At 38.5% G+C, this 18,363-nt stretch overlaps 1 protein-coding gene across 5 annotated transcripts in view; it reads right to left on the bottom strand.

Moving 5' to 3' along the window:
* Positions 1-2,954: 2,954 nt before the first annotated feature.
* The window catches only part of RB1CC1 (RB1 inducible coiled-coil 1), a 215,843-nt gene continuing 200,434 nt past the window's right edge, over positions 2,955-18,363 (bottom strand). For 4 of the 5 annotated variants that reach the window (XM_089678422.1, XM_089678425.1, XM_089678423.1 and 1 more), the window contains exons 20-23: positions 17,167-17,225; positions 10,864-11,000; positions 5,422-5,492; positions 2,955-4,061 (exon numbers count right to left, since the gene is read on the bottom strand). In XM_089678422.1, coding sequence (XP_089534548.1) covers positions 3,984-4,061; positions 5,422-5,492; positions 10,864-11,000; positions 17,167-17,225 — 345 coding nt within the window. In that variant the 3' untranslated portion in view covers positions 2,955-3,983. The remainder of the gene's footprint in view (positions 4,062-5,421; positions 5,493-10,863; positions 11,001-17,166; positions 17,226-18,363) is intronic. The other variant, XM_089678426.1, reaches the window with a different exon arrangement.

Below are 18,363 nucleotides of genomic sequence, written 5' to 3' on the forward strand. Positions count from 1 at the left end.
TTTCAGATGAGGGCCTCGCAATGTATTTCTGCCACATTTCTACATGGTACAGTTACATCGATGATGTTTTCTTCATCTGGAAGGGTGTGAAGAGCTATTGACCCAGCGCCTGAGAGTCATGAATGAAAACAACTAAAATCTGCCATGTCATACAGTCGTAATTCAGTCACATTTCTTGATACTCATATAAGACATTCGGATGTACACCTCTCAAGCAGCATGTTTTGCAAAAGCACAGCTGATAACAGAATATTGCATGCTACAAGATATCACCTGCAACCTTTAATTCAATTTATACACACAGTCAATAACCAAGACTGTGACGCAATTGCTCACAAGATTCTGTATTTAAAATAAAAGCCAGTGCTTTGAGAAACAGACGGCTTGAGAGAGGTTACTCAAAGACATGTCTTTGCAAGGCATATAACAGAGCCACTATACATTCTTAGGGTCAACTTCTGTTTAAGAAACAGTCCTCCGACTGGGTATGCACCCACACGGGTGATTTTACACTACACTAATCAACATGCAGAAATTAAAGAAATTTTGAGGCGACACTGGTCCACTTTATTAGACGATTCTACTATAAAACAATTCATCACTCTACACCAGCAATCACTTTTAGGAGGGACACCTCTTTAAGCGATAAGCTTGTTAGAAGCAATTCTCTGAGGCCCCTCGAGATGATACATGTTGTTACCCAGGGACTTATTCCTGTGATGATTGTTTGTGTATGTAGGGAATGTCATCTGTTAGGTTACCCAATGGGGAAAATTTTCAATTGCAACAATTTGCCAATTGCTACGCCAAGGGTATGGTATGTGTTTTCATATGAATGTGGCGCATTCTACATAGGCAAGACCAAACAGGAATTCTGGCACCACAAGAACAAACACATTCACAGCATGAATATTGGCAATTTATATCTCCCAGTAGGGAGACATGCTGCCTATACCCACAAATACAAATTCCCCAAAATCAAATTCACCACTCTGGATACAGTACACATGCCAACAAGAAAGGGAGAGTGAAATAAATCCTTGTTACAACTAAACAAAAGTGGATTTATAAACCTTGAGCAACCATCTCCCCTGGCATAAATGACTGAATTACATTTAAACCTTTTCATCAGGGAAGACAGAATAAAATTCTGCACCAGTATGGAACAGCACTCAAATATTTGTTTATGGTTGTGTTATATTACATACTTTTATTTTTTAAATACATGCATTGTTTTGTATGTTAATCAATTCTGTTATATGTATGGAAATTTTTGTACAATTTTTTAAAATGTACCAAATAATCATTGTATTTCTTTTTTTTGGTGTTGCAGGTCCTTCGATTGACTTAGGACCTCTGTGTCCCTGCGGTCTTGTGCATTCTCTCTCCCCCTCCTCCCTTCCCTGGCATGGGCAAGGAGAATGCTAGGCTCACGAGTTCTGTCTGCCTAGGGGTGATCACGTTCCTATTGGGCCTCTGTTTTTCGGTTGGTCCAGTTCACTCAAAGTGCATGGGGGCAGGTCCACATCCATGCAGGTGGTGTCTTTGAATCATTGCCGAGCATTGACCTTATGCACACACGTGTGACGTCATGATCATGCGGTAACATGCAGGTGCATTATGACGTCATTACGCTTGCAGGGGATGACTATCCAGGTGGATGTAGAGCCAGTAGACTGGTGCCATTAGGCGGGGTTTGCCACCGCGGGCTGGATTTGACCCTTCGCAACCAATCACAAACACTAATACAATATATACCTGGGATTTTCTTGTCCTTGCTAGATGCTTAGCTCTGAGTCAGGAGTGTTTCAGCCACCCTTAATGTATAATATGGACTGTTTGTCACATTACTTGGACACTATACATTATATACTTGGATGCCTGTACCAAATGCTGCCCTTAAACATGGGTTTTTCATCTTCCTTATGCTTATTACATCGAGAATTAAACTGCGTATGATTTGTGGCTATCCAAGTTGAGTGGCTCTTGTACTACCTCCTGCACCCATCCACACAAGAATTTAAGATTTTAAGGGTAATTTAAATAGCTAAATTCTTATAATTTATAATCTCTTTACAACACACATTATAAAAGAATATTTTCTCATGATTTTTTTCCCTTCATTGTATACTGTATAGTATTGGTTATGGATGACAGTTCTCCAGACCTGACCACAGACAGCCATTCTGACTCCTTGGGGGTCTTGATATTGGACTGTGTGGCCTCTTTAGGTCCCTAAGTCGATTTTGAATGACCTTTCATATACCCTGGCAATCTGTTATACATTCATGTATATATGTAATGGGTGAAACAGGATATATATTGTGTTAGTATTATGTTGTTCCTTTTTATTATAGGCACCTCTATATTCCCCCACATGAAAAATATATATTAAATCAAAACGCGTCAATGTGTTATTTTCCAAAAGTGTATAGCAGTGGCATTCTACACAGCAGTGTGTTTAAGTTCCCTTGACTGACATAGAATGCTACATTAAAGTCAGGCAATTTCAATCTCAGGCTGAATGTAATTGGCTTCCACGCAGCAAAACAGTTATTTCTAGTGATAAATAAATCCAAAATAGTAATATTATGTTAATATTCAAGCTATAATTTATCATGTGATTAATACAAATTCTGTATTTTTATTTACTGTATCTTATTTGTTGTAGTTTTACCTCAGAGCCTTTGAAGTCCCTCTTTTTTGAAAAAATCTTTTTGTGTCTACATATTAACATGGGAATTGGCATCGTACATTTATTCCCTATGATATGGTAGTGTAATTCTGATTAATGATAAATAGGCTCAGTATAGTATGTACTTGATCCACTGTGAAACAAAGGTCACCCAGAAAAACCTGACTTTCATATAAAGATCATTTGAAAAATAATTAGAATAATAAAACTTGCAGTCTTAACTACTATATAAAGCTGCAAACAGCAAACCAAAAGCACACACTTTTCCCTTGTTTTATTGGAAAACATTACTAGAGCATAACATTTCACATAACTTAGATGCATGAATAAAATTATGCACAATAATGTGTTTTTTTTATTATATTTACAGAATACATCTTTAAAAGACAGATTTTCAAACATTTACAGTTTTAAATCTTTATTGTTTTAAAACTCTACATGTTTTTGCAATACAATATTTTGTTACTTAAGTATGGTTAATGTACAATGAAGTCCTTTTGCCTGAAACTCAATCAATAAAATACAGTTGTATCAACAGAATTTACTGAACATATAATAAAAGGTTTCCTTATGGCTGGGTTTTGTTTCAGCATTTAAAACCATTTAGTGCTGTATACATTCTTCCCTTCAAAACAGCCCATAAATAAATCAATGAATCAAAAGTGCATTGGAAAGCTGCAAATACCAGCCAGTAAAATTATTTTTTTTATTTGCATTTTTTTCCGTTTTCATATTAACAAGCCATATTTTTAAGTAAAGAGACAAAGGCCTATATATATTTATTTTCTCTATGGAGGCAAACTTATATTAAAGAAAATGGTGATTATCTGCATGCCATAACACACTCTCCTCTGTTGCCAAATTTATACAGATTATTAACGATGTGTTGAAGAGTGCCGATAGTGTGGATAAATGTGTTTCACTTAGAGACGAATGCTGGTAATAATGGTAACTAACATTTAACATCTAGGTACAAGCTAATTTATATTGAACAGGCAGAAAGTATGGTAAAAACATGATGCATTATCATATGTTGCTTGAAAAAAATGATTTCCCTTGGTCCACATTTCTAAGTACTTTTGGTGAAAAAAATGGGACAAATATGAAGAATCCTCAGATGAAATGTACATTTCTACAACATAACCCTTTAAAAAAATTATATAACACCAGTGAGGACTGCTACTCAGATCTTAATAGAAAAAAGGTGGCCAGGTGTTTGGGCTGAGTACTGTCCAAGAAGCAAGAAGATAAATGTGACAGTAGTGGTAGAGGGCAGTTCACAGGGCAGTTAAACTTTCTTATTCCATGGCACTGCTTTCACTCGATAGAATTTTGTCCCCAGTGGAACTTTAAACCGATTTTGAGCCTACAGAATGAAAGAAAAAAGCTTTAACAATAGTCATCTCCAAGTATGAACTCCATAGTAGGCAAAATAATTGGTTCAGTTTACATCAGACATTGAAAGCATGATATATTCATCTTTCCCATGCTTCCCTACTGCCTGGGCCAAATATTTTGGCATTCTGTGTATACACTATTCTTTGGCTAATCATCAAGGCTGAGGGGCTGTGATGCGATAGTGAGAGTAAAATAGTTTATAGCCCTTTGTAAGTTTCAAGTTTTTCAGGGTATCGATACATACACAGGAGTTTCTTAAGGCTCTGGTAGTGAATCAGGGCAGTGAAGGAGAATGGGAAAGGAGCACAGCATGCGTACTCTGCCTGCAATAACATGAAAGTGTTATATTTCCAAAGCTCTTAGCAAGCATAAAGTATAAGCAACTAAAGTCGCAATGGCCAAATGCCAGGGTGTTGTGAACATGCAACACCCTGACACTTTCTGGTTGTAATGTACTTGGCCGGCACCTTTTCCCCTCACACATTTCTACTAGTCAAGAAGACAGCCCATCAAATGGGCCAACAGAAATGTGTGTGTATGTTTTGGGGGGGGCAATGGGGGTGCAGAATGGAGTTAGCATAACACTACCCAAAATGCTAGAGCTTTGCTTGTTCAGAATGGTCAGAGAGTCAAGCAGACAATGCAAGATGCTGCAAGTATTGAAGGCACCTCTAGGTGTTCAAACTCTATAACTACTAACAAATTATGATGTTTTTCTTTCTTTTTAACCATTTCCCGCCCATAGGATGTACCTGTACATCCACGGATTGAAGTGGTTATAGCTAGGCCATGGCTGCAGCTGCAGTCATGATCCTGGAATCAATGTTTTCAGCCAGCAATGCTGAATTATGTAAGAGGGGCACAGCTGTAGAACTGAGCGTCGTTTTTATATGGGGCCGTAGGGGTCCCCAATTGCTTTTCTGATCTTTCCTGCTCTACTGGGGAGCCCAAGACTGAAGCCGGAAGTTTTACTGGCTTACTATAGAGATGAAGGAGGAGTTCCTTGACTATCTATACGGTCTATGAAACCAGAAGCAATGAGTATTTGGTCTCTTCTGCTTTCGGTTTGTTGTTAACAAACCATTACAAGGTTGTAGTAGCTTCTTTGTTTGAGCAGATACTTTTAAGGGCAGAGGAAAGGGATGTTGTTTATTCCTTGTGATAGCAATAAAAGTGCTAACAAATTTAACAGACAGTGTAAAAAACTATTTAAACAACTCTTACCAGAAAAAAAAATGTAAGCACTTCCAATCCCCCCCCCCCCCCTTAGGTCATGCATGCATATGTAAACGGTGTTAAAAATTGTAGTATTGAAATATTCTCTCTACCTTTTTGGCTTGGCAATATTCTTTTTCCATAACTTTTCCGAGAACCCAGGGTCTTCTAGATGATCCAGAAGCTTTAGAAAGACAAGTGGCAAACATTACAGCCTCAAACATTTTATTTAAATACACAGTTCTACCAAAACAGTTTTAGTTTTGAGCAGATGCTGGGAGAGTGACTCATCTACTGGCTCATATCTCTCAGAAGCTTTGGCATCAGTATATCATCACCCAAATTTCCAGAAATGCTAACTTATCACAGCCATTTTAAGGCAATCTCCAGAGTATGCACTGCTTAGGCTGCCAAAGATTTATAAGAACTGTCAAAGATTCCATCCAGGAAGCACAAGAAGAAACCATGGGATAATAACTCAACACTGTAGATAGACTAGAACATGGTTATGACACCATATCTTGACAACTGGTGGTAAGCGCACCGGGCTACATCAATGACCGCTAAATAAGGGCCTAATAACTTTCCCTGCAGAAGGCTTTCAACTATGTCTGTAACTGGGGATGTAGCTCTCTCATTTAAATATTACCTTAACTAAATGCAGTGGGGAAAGTTGATCTCCCTTTCTAAGTATTTAAAAGAAATTAGAAACTATTTGCTGGTTCTCAGTACCACTGCCTACTGTTAAGTATACATTTCATGTGGACAGACATGTCATAGAATCTCAATATGCTTCCTGTCCACATTAAAATCAAGATTTATAACAGTACTGACAGTGCTGAAAAATCTGAATCCTTCTAGCTGAGGAAAGAAAGACCCAGCATGATCTGCTAGCCAGAAGCCTAGCAGCCAAAAAGCCTCAAGACACTCTAGAGCTCAAAGTCCTAGCAAGCTTTAGATAGAAACTTTTGAACCTGCCTTAAAGCTACAATTACTTTTTTCAGAGTGCTAGTTAAATCTACATTGTTTATTTTATAAACAGAACAGCAATGAAAAGATTTACGTAAAATCCAGAGGGCAGTCCATACATTCTGGGAGTCAGAAAGTCCTTTCAAAAAGCAGACTTTGCATCTGATATATTCATCCATGCACACTAAGTAAGCAAAACATGTTTTTTTTTCCCTCTCAAAGAGTTCACAGTCTGTCTAACAATATTTTCAAAGTACTTTCTCCCAATTGTACCATCATTGTTTAAGTATCCTTAAGGATCCCAGACTAAAATATTATCCCAAACAGAACAAAATCATGTAATCCCAATACCTGTGCAGTATCCTTTCTGTCTGTGGCTGTGCACACATATCTCAACTGCTGCTGCCTATCAGTTTGTGACTGACCAGTTTAAAAAATAATCAAACACACCCAGCCAAATGAGGGCTGTTACCGGTCACTCTGTGACCTGTTAGTGTAAATCTATCACAGTCATTCAGATTATGATCCTTGTTGCATTTTACCTTGTGCCTTGAGAGAACATTGCACTGAATAGTGATTACTGGAAATGGGGAGTGAGATAGCACACATGCTTCCTTTTATCTGAAGCAGTGTGATGACTTCATTCTCTTACTAGATTTCAGGTAGAACATGAGAGCTAGGCACTTGTAAAGGCTTGCAAAATTACTGATAAGTTAACTTTAAGGAGCCAATTAACATGCTCTCCCATTGACTGCAACAGAAAAGACTCAGATCATGGCCACTTGGCTCCTTGGGTTTATCCAACTCTAATAATATAAAATCATTTAGCCTACAACAGATAAATGCAAATGTTTGATAACTGAAGTTAAATTCTTACACCTAAATAAAAAGGTAGATACTTTACAGTAATAATTTTTACTTTAGAAAGTAAACTCAAGCTTTTCATAGGTTGGTAAAGTCTTTGTCAGACATAACAAGGGGCTGTGAGTACCTCCAAGGAGAGTTATGCCATAACTCTTTCATTAAAATCAATTTGTGTTCAAAGAATATCCTTTCAAATACTTTAACCATTGCCTGAGCTAGCTCCCGCTGATTAATGTTATTTATTCTACCTGAGGTTTAGCATAAACTGTGATGGTTAATGTCCCATGATAAATACACGTGTGTTTTTATATTCTAAATATTAGCTTCAATCTCCTCTCTGGACAGTTAAAATGTTTGAGAACTGGCAAACAAGTATGCACTGCTAATACTATGCCACCTGAATATCAACAAGTAATACATCTTTTCTGCAAGAGTCATATTCCCTGCCTCATTGTGAACACTGTTTGACACTGCCTGGTCTGTAACATGATTAACACTGTATAGGGCATTGTGTACCTTTGAAAAGTCTTAATACCTGGAAAGAAGTCAAAAATTTAAACACACGGCTAAACTCAGAGTAAGATATATGAGAACAAAATGTAACAGAATACCATAATGTCTTCATAATTGCCAAGAGGTAATTTTAAAGTGGTTCTAAAATAAAAAAAAAAGTTTCTTTAACTTAATGCATTCTATGCATTGAGATTAAAAAAAACATCAAAGTTGCTGTTCCTCCCCCCATCTCCCAAAATACTTACCTGTATCGATCCAGCACTGTGTGTGTTTTCTGCAGCTCTTCTCTCCCCTCTCTCCGCTCTCACAAGCCTGGCTGAAAGCAGCGGGGGCCATTGGCCTTCCTACCAACCCTATGCTGCCTGCATTGCACACAGAAGCACGTAGCTGAAATGATGATGTTACTAAGTCTAAAATAAGGCATGTAATGAAAACAAAAATGTGTTATTCAAACTTTTCATCAGAATTGTTAAGGAGTGGAAAAACAAAGAATAGAGTAAGGTAAGACAGAAGCAGATTAAACTTAAATTTTAACTGTAGAACATACAGTATATGCTCCCAACATGCAAGAGTGGTAAATGTGATGACTATTGGCTGCTCCTGTGAATTACCTTCCCCATCATGTTTCATTTGTTCCTGCTTTCTCACTTACACAAAAATATTTACAATTTCTAGTCAGCAGGAGATGCTTTAGGCTGTTTTTAAATGTTTGACAGGCAATTCGTAACCACTGTCCTGTATTCCAAAAAAACACATTTCACAAAGCTCAGATTATATTGATGTATACAGTTACTGTGGACAACTAAAAATTGAAGATTGCCTGATTTATAATCCGCATAGTTAGTGAAATAAGAGAGAAGTGCAGATCTTTCCAAATGGGAAGCTTCAAGTATCACTCACAAATTTACAGAACCACTAGGATTATTTTTTGCACTTAACTCTGACCGAAAATTCAAATAATGAATGAGAATCCCCAGTAAATGCCTCTATGTGTGAACACAGCCATGAACGCACAAGCAGTCAAGAAAAAGAAAGATCTAATCAGAAAACACCAGCAAGACCTGAGTGTAATGTGAATGAAAGTGGCTTCAGCCTGGCTCTGTCTAGGCCATGGCATCTGATGCATTTCACCCCACCCTCTTTCTTTTCCTTGACTGCATGCATAGAGCTGGGAGGGGCTCTTTCCGCCCCAACACACTTCTGCATGAGCCACCAGAGTTACGGATGAGAACCTTGATTGGCACACAAAGTTTTCTTAGCTTATGGCCACCTTGAACCATGTGCACCATAATTTCTATGATGGTGTTATCTCTGGTTCAGCATTTCAGTCCAGGAGGTAGATCCTGACCCTGGATGATGCCTGAACAAGGATGGCATCAGCTTTTTGCAAAGACAATCATATGCAGGCATTGTCTGAGAATACTGTGATCTCTGTAAGAGGTAATAAATACTTGCATTGCAATCACATAATACTTAGTGTATATGAACTTAAAATGAAGACATTTATTTGATGCTATGTCTACTTTAGACGTATATTGTTATAACATTTGGATCACTACAAAAATGAACTTTTTCGAACTTGTTCTTGTTATGAAGGCATCTAACTTTAATATTTGTCATTGACTGAAGTCAGAAGTCCATATCTGCAAACTTGTTTAGGGTTCATAAAAAAGTATTGAAGTCAGATTGTCAGCTGGAAGCCAAGTGACTAGTATTTGGAAAATTAGAATTCAGCAATAGCAGCCTCCGTGTTTCTCTCAGGAAAGGTTTCTTTTCCAAAGGTTAAGCAACACGGTTTATTATATCCATTGCTTGGTCTCTCAACAAGGTCTGATAATTCCAGTTATAGGAATTGTTATAACCCTGTTGAGCAAGACACATGTCCACTGTTTAATATACGTATAATCAATAGCTAGGGGTGCACCGAAATTCCGGTAGCTGAAATGTTTCTTATTGACCCCATATCTCTCCATAAAGAGAACCTGTTACTAATTAGTTCTATCACAGGGGATGCATGCATTCCTTGTGACAGGAATAAAAATGATTTACATTTTTTTTTAAAGGGACAGTGTTAAAAAAGAAATTAAATAATAATAAATAAAAGTGTATTGTTTTCCCCAAAAATAAATATTTTTTAAAAACCATCCATTTCGGTTTTCGGCCATGTGCATCCTGAATTTTCGGTTTATGTTTTGGCACCAAAATTTTCATTTCGGTGCACCACTATCAATAACTTCTTCAGAGTTCAGGCAGCTTTGAACATTAGCAACAGAGAAAACAATTTTTTATGCCAGAAGCATTTTGTTCTTGTAAGATAAACACATTTCAGTTGCACCATTGCAGCCATTGATAAATACAGAAAGTCTGGAGTTTAAAGTGGTTCTAAAGTCAAAAGGTTTTTTTTTTATCTTAATGTATTGCCTGCATTAAGGTAAAATAAAAACTTTCCACTAGCTGTTCTTTCCCCCATCCCTAAATACTTACCGGAGTCCTCTCGCGATCCAGTGGTGTGCCCATCTGCAGTAGCGCTGGTCTCTATTCCTGCTTTCACAGGACAGACTGGGTGCAGCAGGAGCCATTGGTTTCTACTGCTGTCAGTCAAATCCTGTGAGAAGTAAGCGAGGGGCATGGCCCAGCCACGCTGCATGTGTCTATGCACTAGATTTTATGCTCTTCAATTTAAGTAAGTTAACCCCATTGTCTTTCACTGAGATCTTACATTATTCAAAGCAGCCTCTGAAGCATATGGATTATAGCCATCTCACTTCAGATTGGTATGCTTTTAAATACATGAAAGATGAGCTGGAAGGCGACAGCTAAACATCAACAATTACTTATAACACAAATTAAATAATTTTATTTTTACAGGTTAAATATTTTTACAGTTTTGTAGCTGTACTATTTACTTTTGTAATAGCCAAGATATAGTAGCTGGTTTATAGCATTATACACCTTAACCAATACAGCCTTATAACCTCTAAAAGAAATATACCTATATAAGTGTGGACAGGAACATCCTAAAATGGTTTAAATGAACTGGAATTTAAATATTCTTTTGATGATATAAATTGAGTTCAAAATGTAAAGGCTTCATTCTGCATAGTTATCAACTGCAGAAATGCACATACAATAGGACATGATGTATCAAACCTAAATAATCTCTGCTGGGAAACATCGTACCAAATATTTACTGCATGGTTGACACTTACCATACTCACCTGGTTTAAGGTCTAATGCAGCCAATGACTCTGAATGCAAGAAATACAATGTCGGGCTGACTGTAAACAGGACATAATTGTCATGACGTTCATCTAAGATAATAAGGACCAAATCTCCAACCTGGAAGCTGTTCGTGTAAGAGACAGACAGAGAGAGAGGTTTTTAAGTGTGTTTACTGATAAATGTAACAGTACATAGTCATTTAATGCAACAAGTATATTTGATACACAAAGGTACAGTAATACAAGAGAAAGCCTTACATGACTGACAAGCAAATCGAATTCTTGAAAATGATATTAAACAACAAAGAGTTCGTACCCACATGTTGTCACAAACTGAGTTGTCTATCAATAAAGTTTGAACAAACTTACAAGAAAATCCCAATAAAGCTAAAGAGGCACTTGGGGGGAATTCATTTTGAATAGGCTAAAATTGCAACGCACCACACCACACCACACCAAAAGTGTTGTATGCACTACTTTTTAAAGCACACTGCAACCAGATCACATGGTACTTTTATACCAAGTGGTCTGGTGCAGAAAAACGCACTGCATGTGCGACCTGCTTATGGGGGATCATTAACTTATTATTGACACCCGATGCGGATTGCAAATACAGTGCGTTATGCATTCAGGTATGAATTGCACAGGAATGCACAGCACGTTTCTGTGTGGGCATGGTGTGAACTGGCCCTAACGCTGATGCGACTTCTGTGAGGTAACATAGAAGTCTATTGGCATTATCAAAAAGAAGAAAAGGTGGAAGAATGTGGCCCCAGCCAGCGCCGCTCCAGCCATGTTCCCCCTGACGTTTCGCACTGATCACCAGGGCTTGATGAAAGACCTCTGTGACCAAGCCCTAGTGACAGGGGCAAAACATGTCAGGGGAGTGTGGCTGGAGCGTTGCTGTCTGAGGCTACATTCCTCTACATACTAATGCACTGGGTTGGTGAGCGGCACATTTTCTTCTTTTTGATAATGCTCTTACACCTCTGAATGGTGTACTCATGCCAATAGAAGTCTATGAGGCTGAAAACATCACAACAAAGTAGTGCAGAATCCTTTTCCAAAATTGCACTGTGTCAAGTCGCATGATGGTGGCCCCATTAAAAACTATGTGATTTTCCTTGTCATGCAACTGTCTAAGTTAAGTCGCATTAGTGTAAACCAGGGCTTGAAATCCCATTTTCTGCTCTAGAGTTCAGATCTGTGAGTTGAGAGCTTAACAGGCTGTCCAAAACTTTGTTAAAATGTCTGTGAATTCAACACTAGGTTTCAGCACAGTAAAAAGTTATGCATGCAGGACACTTCTCATAGCCCCATACAGTATGTAAATCACATCTAAACTTCTGCATGCACAGTATGGGAACAATCAGTCACAGTGCACTGCATATATCTGCAGAGACCTGAAGTGTTTCATTGTCTAATATGGGTGCAGGTGTGGTAAACCACATTGCAGTGCAAAAGTCAGAATGGGTCCTTAAACCAGAAGAAATGTTCGAACAAGCTTTCTTACATCAGTATCATACGATCAAATTAAATGCAGATTTGGATAGAATACTGGTTATGATTGGATACCTCTCATTACCATATTTTAAATTTACAAAACCATGGCTTCACCTACAAAGAGGTAGTGTTTCACTTGGCTATGGATTACTACTTCCAACTGAGGAAGAATTATATATATAAAAAAAAAATGATTTGTAAAGCACAGCAGACACTGTTGATCCTGCTTCCCTATGCACCAATATACAACTAATGTATCTCTGTTGCAGAAAATATAAAGCTTTCTCTATATTATAGGCCAGGCATTACCTCAGCCGACAGCTTCTTCTATAGAAAACCCCTTCATGACTTTAGGACGAGAAAACGGTTAGTGAAATGAGGAAGTACTTCACCATCTGACATCATTAAAAAACACCCTGCGCACCTGCCCTCCTGCAGGAGAATGCTCCCCCCCACCTCTTTACATACATGCTTTTCCAATGCAATCAGTCAGTGAGCACCATTCTCCCTCAATACATAGCCAGTATCTTCCTCTGCTAATCGATCATTTTGTATCTTATCTTCTTGCATAGATCATTCATTTTGCAGAGTGTGCAGGAGCTGAGTGATCACATAATAGCCAATATAATGTGGAGCACAGATACAGAACTGAAAACAGGAGAAGCGTGCTCCTGGAAGTCTGTAAAGCTCACCATACACTTTAAAATCTGATTGTACAATCTACTTTAGATCTATCATCAACTATGTAGCGCAAGGGCCTTCCTGACAAGATACAGAGTGATTGGATAGATAGGTGTGTCCTCTTATTATATAGTTTTGGTCAATCTAAAGGAGATTGTGCAATCAAATTATATAGCGTATGGCCACCTTTATACACCTAAACAAACTAGTCACGCTTTTGGTGCCATTATTCGTTCACAACACTGCCCCTGACTACCTCACCAACCTGATCCCCAAGTACCGCCCTACCCGTACCCTTCGCTCCTCACTGGACCTCCTTCTATCCTGCTCCCTGGTCTCCTCCTCCCATGCACAACTGCAGGACTTCTCCAGGTCCTCCCCCATCCTCTGGAACTCACTGCCCCAATCCATCAGACTGTCGCCTTCCCTCTTCACATTCAGGCGCTCCCTCAAAACCCATCTCTTCAGGAAAGCCTACCCCACCCTCACCTAACGGCCATTCTCCCTCTTTCCTCCCACCCCTCATTCCCCTCAGCCACTTCCTACTGTACCTTTACCCCCTCCCTCCTAGATTGTAAGCTTGAAAGAGTAGGGCCCTCTTACCCCTCGTACGTTGTTCGTTATTGTTGTACTGTGCCATGTATTGGCCCCCCCTCTATTGTACAGCGCTGAGCAAACCCTTTGGCGCTATATAAACTCAACGTAATAATAATAATAACAGCGCCCCAAACACCAAAGCAAACGCACATTTTGCCACATGCAGAAATGTGGGACAGACACTGCTAAATAAGCATTAAAAAATGTGCAAACTGTAACACACAAAAATGCCCCATGAGCTACTGTGCAAGTTTGTCTCATGTAGGGTAGCCCACTGAAATAAATGTACTGCCCTATGTGTGTCACGGGAAAAACCCTCCGAAAAACGTGCACTCCCACTACACTAGATGTGAATGGGGCCTAAAAGTGAAAATGATGTGTTTACTTAAGAACAATGATAGCTCACTGTCCATCCACTCCCTCCCATGTTCTTGTCTAAAACTGGTCATAAACTATGCAATCTGACTGTACAATCTCTGTAAAATGTTCACAGTTTAGATTTGCCAAAACTTTGGAATAGGACGATCCACCTGAACAATCTATTTAATTTGTAACAAATCAGGCAGGCCCTTGCACTACATAGTGGATGGTAGATCTAAGGGAGATTGTACTAACAGACTGTACAGTGCATGGCTACCTTAAAGGAAGGAAAGTGGGTGGATATTAAAAAAAAGGTGGTATAGTAATGAGGGAGGTAAGGTCCAGAGAGGTAAAACAAGCCTTAGTCCGTGTTGCAGTAAGGCAGTGCATGGTGGGATATAGGGTTTCCGCTATGGACACATGATGGTACAGGAAGTCAGGGCTCAGAATGCATTTTTTAAATACTGAACAGAGAGGATGCAGATTCAAAGCTCCCATGGAATAGGTAAGTGAGAGATAAGAACACTGGGGTGGCTTGGGTAGAACAGACATTAGAAAAAGCTTCTATTTATTATGAAAAGTCAAATTCTGCCTGAAAAGGTGAACTTAGCTTTTAAGTCAAAACAATTGTTCTTAATACTATCTAAATAGTCGTAAAATTTAAAACAGAGGTCTATAAATATTGTATTGTATACATATAATTTAGGGTCTGCATGATGACCTTCATGGTGCAAGTCATTTATTTTTCCTAATAAAAACTTCAGCTCTAACATGCAGTTTAATGACTTACTTGCAGAAGGGAAACTTAGACATAACTGTATATACTTGTTAATGTTACACCGGCATTCCATAATGTATGCTGCATAAGCTATTTGAACATGGGCACAATTTTGGAAAGTAACCTCAAAGTAATACAAATCTGCAGTAAAATGAAGACTGCAGATTTATTTTTCTACTAATACAAGTAAGATTTCAAAATCTGCATATGGGTAATTTTAGGGAAGGTAATAAAAACAGTTATAGGGTCCATTAATCAGAGTCACCTGTGTCCTGGAGTGGCCAGTCTTATTTTTTGGAAGCTTATGCATAGGTTAAGTGATTTTCTAATTCTGGCTTTAGGTTTGAACAAAGGTTTGCTCATTTTAGTGGTGCACAAACACTAATCAATGCTAAGGGAGTCTGTCCTAGTAGTAAATACGGTATGTACTGGAGATATTTTCATCTCTGCAGTGTAAAATAAGATACAATATTGAGAAAGGCTGTCATGTGTGAAGAAACGGTCCATTTCCCTCTGGTGTATAAGTTTCATATTATTTTCAAAAGGCTTCAGGCCAAAAAGATTTATTTTGGCTATACTGTGATAGAAATCTGCATACAAAAACATAATAATTGACAGAATATGAACATATTAAGCAGAGTACTGCATCCCTGCTTAGCAGTCCGGAAAGATCTAGTACTTAACAGTGATACAAGTCTGTGTGCATTTAGCCACGGTCATTGCAGGTAATCACTGGCTGTGCGAACAGGCATGAATAGCTGTGGCCACCAACAGGCTGTCATTGCAGTGTATGGGCTTTGTAGCCACAGTTGTCTGCACACAGCTGTCAATCCCAGCCAGATTTGCAGCATAGTTAAATGCCCATGTGAATGCATCCTTAGGTTTCATGCTCACTGCTGCAAGGGGGCCATACAAAGTACATTCAGCCTTAATTCTTTGCTTGGGAGTAAAAGGTTCAATATACAGATGGATGTCAGCAACCTGGCAAAATCCATGGCAAACCAAAAAATGCAGTGGCTGTATGCAGATATATGCCCATCCAAGTGGTACTTGTGTACAAAGATGTATGTGTAACTGTACATATCTGCATATAGCCATTGCATATTTCATCCTATCATCTGTTAAAAAAGGTTGCTGGCAGGGGGCGCTGCTCATGTGACTCCAGGGCAGAGAATAACACCAGAATGTACACTGCATGGTTCTCTTTTGCAGTATTTGTTTTTTTTTTATTCTGCCAGCACCCCTTCCCAGTTTTTTGACCCATCTATCTCCAGTAATGAGTCAAAAGTAGAGAGCGATTAGAATACCTGCCAGTTTTTTATTGCTCTGTGTCACTATTAGGGAGATTCGCCCTCTCTATTTATCCTGGTGACAAATTTTGAGTGGTCACCAGAGCAGGAATAGAGGGGAAAATCTTACACTTGTGACACTAGTTCTGGTGACTACCAAGGATTTCACTTACTTTGAGGGATTTCTGCTCTTGTGGCTATGGAACGGGAAATTAAGGGAAAGCTCTTAAATGTGACATGTAAGGAAAAAAAAAATCAACAGGGGTATAACCCACTCTTACCCCTATCTAAAATAATAAAAAAAATGTTTGGCTTCAGTTCTAAAAACAAAAATGGAAAAAAAAAGTTTTGGCTTCAGTTCTACTTTAATTATGAAACAAACTTGGATCTCATAGAAAAACAAAATCTGCAAAAGGCTATCAATGTTCCTGTTTATTACTTTGCTGTGTTTTGTTTTTCATTAAATATTGTTTTCACCCTTTTTTAATACATAATTGCATTTGACTGCTACAGATCTCTTCCAGCACTTTTCAGACACTGTCTACATAAATTTGCACCAACATTAGCTGCATATTACTGCTTTGGAATACTTCCTGATAGTGACATTGGTGAACCATGCCTTTTGCAATATATGTTTATGTAGTATCCAATTATAATTCTGCTTCTTGTTTTATATTTGCAAGGCAGAATAATTAAATAATGCCTGTACTGAGAGAAGCATGTAGGATGCAATTGCTGACTTCCTTCTGAAAATGTTGGCTTCCTGGAGGTATCTTGTGCTTTACACATTCTGAGTTACTGACCCACAGCAGGTATGCAGATAAGACATTCTGAATGAATTGGTTACATACTGTACATATAATGGGTTTGCCTAATCAACTAGCATTTTTTGGAAGAAGAGATCAGCGATGCCCACCCCATTCCTCTCATTGTTGGCTCCTTGCACCATCCACAGAAAAATGCTGTAACTGATAATTTGTACTCACAAGCAGGGATCTGTCTGTGACTTTCAAAATAAGTGCTTCCAAAGCTATGAATAAACAATAAATTACAAAAACAAATAACCTGGTTAAAACAACTTACTCTCGAATTGCTATTTTCTCTGAATGTCTTGAGGAAACTGAAGACATGCTTTGTGACATCTAAAATAAGAAGAAAATTGAAAGTAAACAAATGATAGAAACATTCATTTTAAAAGTATGATAACATGCTCAGATACCCTAGGTGGCTCAAGTATTTGCTAAGAGCTGTTTACATGGGTCATTAGCAGTGCACTGATCACCAACAATACCCTACTGCAAGTCAGCCTCTATCTGACCTTTCTGCTAGCATGAATTCCTTTAAGCTATACACCATGCGCAAAGGATACATATTTCTACATTTGGTCAGAAAAATAATTTGTATATGTTATTTTATATGCCCCTGTTTCACAGTTGTGGTATATATATGTATATATATATATATATATATATTTATTTATTTATTTTTTCGTATGCTGAGGAATCAAGCTAAAGAGTCAATATGGATACCTTTTGAACTACATGAATTGCTACCGTGAGGGAGGCCAATATATGGAGTAAACCTTGGGCAACACACGCCTCTATGAGTCTGTTACTATCATCACTGTCACCTCCTCTGGACCACATTGTGATGTTTTTATTGCTAGATTACAGCCACCTTATTAAATTGTATCTATGTATGGAATCTAGGATGCAAATACAAATGAACAGCCCCTAAGCAGGACAGATTTAATCAGGCCTGTTATTCAACTGGAGTGTACCTGTTGAGGAAAATCTGTGCACAAAAGTCTATGTACATATCTTTGATAACCAGATACTGTTTAAAGTGGACTTTGAAACTACTATCCAACAAGCTGGAAAATATATATTCTTTGTGGCCAGCTTTCTAACGTCTATCACTGTCTCTGTTTTCCTGAGAGCTCTCAGTAGGAAGTTAAAATTTTAAATATATGAATCCTATAGGTAACTGAACATGATTGTTTAAGGGTTTTTAGTGGGGTGTGTTTTGTTCTTAATTAATAAATTAAGTATTTTGTATGTTAACCTCCCTAGCGGTATTCCTGAGTGTAGCTCGGGGTAAAATTTCAGTACCAAAAGCGGTAACCCCAAGCTACACTCGGGCTTACCATGCAGCGCTGCATAGGGATTCCATGCAGAGCTTACCTTGTCCTTGGCTCCCGCGATGTGTCCCCTGCAGCGTCCCCGGCCAATGCCGGCATCCGGCTTCTGTGTTCCGGTCCCTGTGACGTCGGGACGAACG

This window comes from Staurois parvus, unplaced genomic scaffold (assembly GCF_062004578.1).
Source record: "Staurois parvus isolate SC_StPar_1 unplaced genomic scaffold, SC_StPar_1.0 ptg000205l, whole genome shotgun sequence".
Taxonomy (NCBI): Eukaryota; Metazoa; Chordata; class Amphibia; order Anura; family Ranidae; genus Staurois; species Staurois parvus.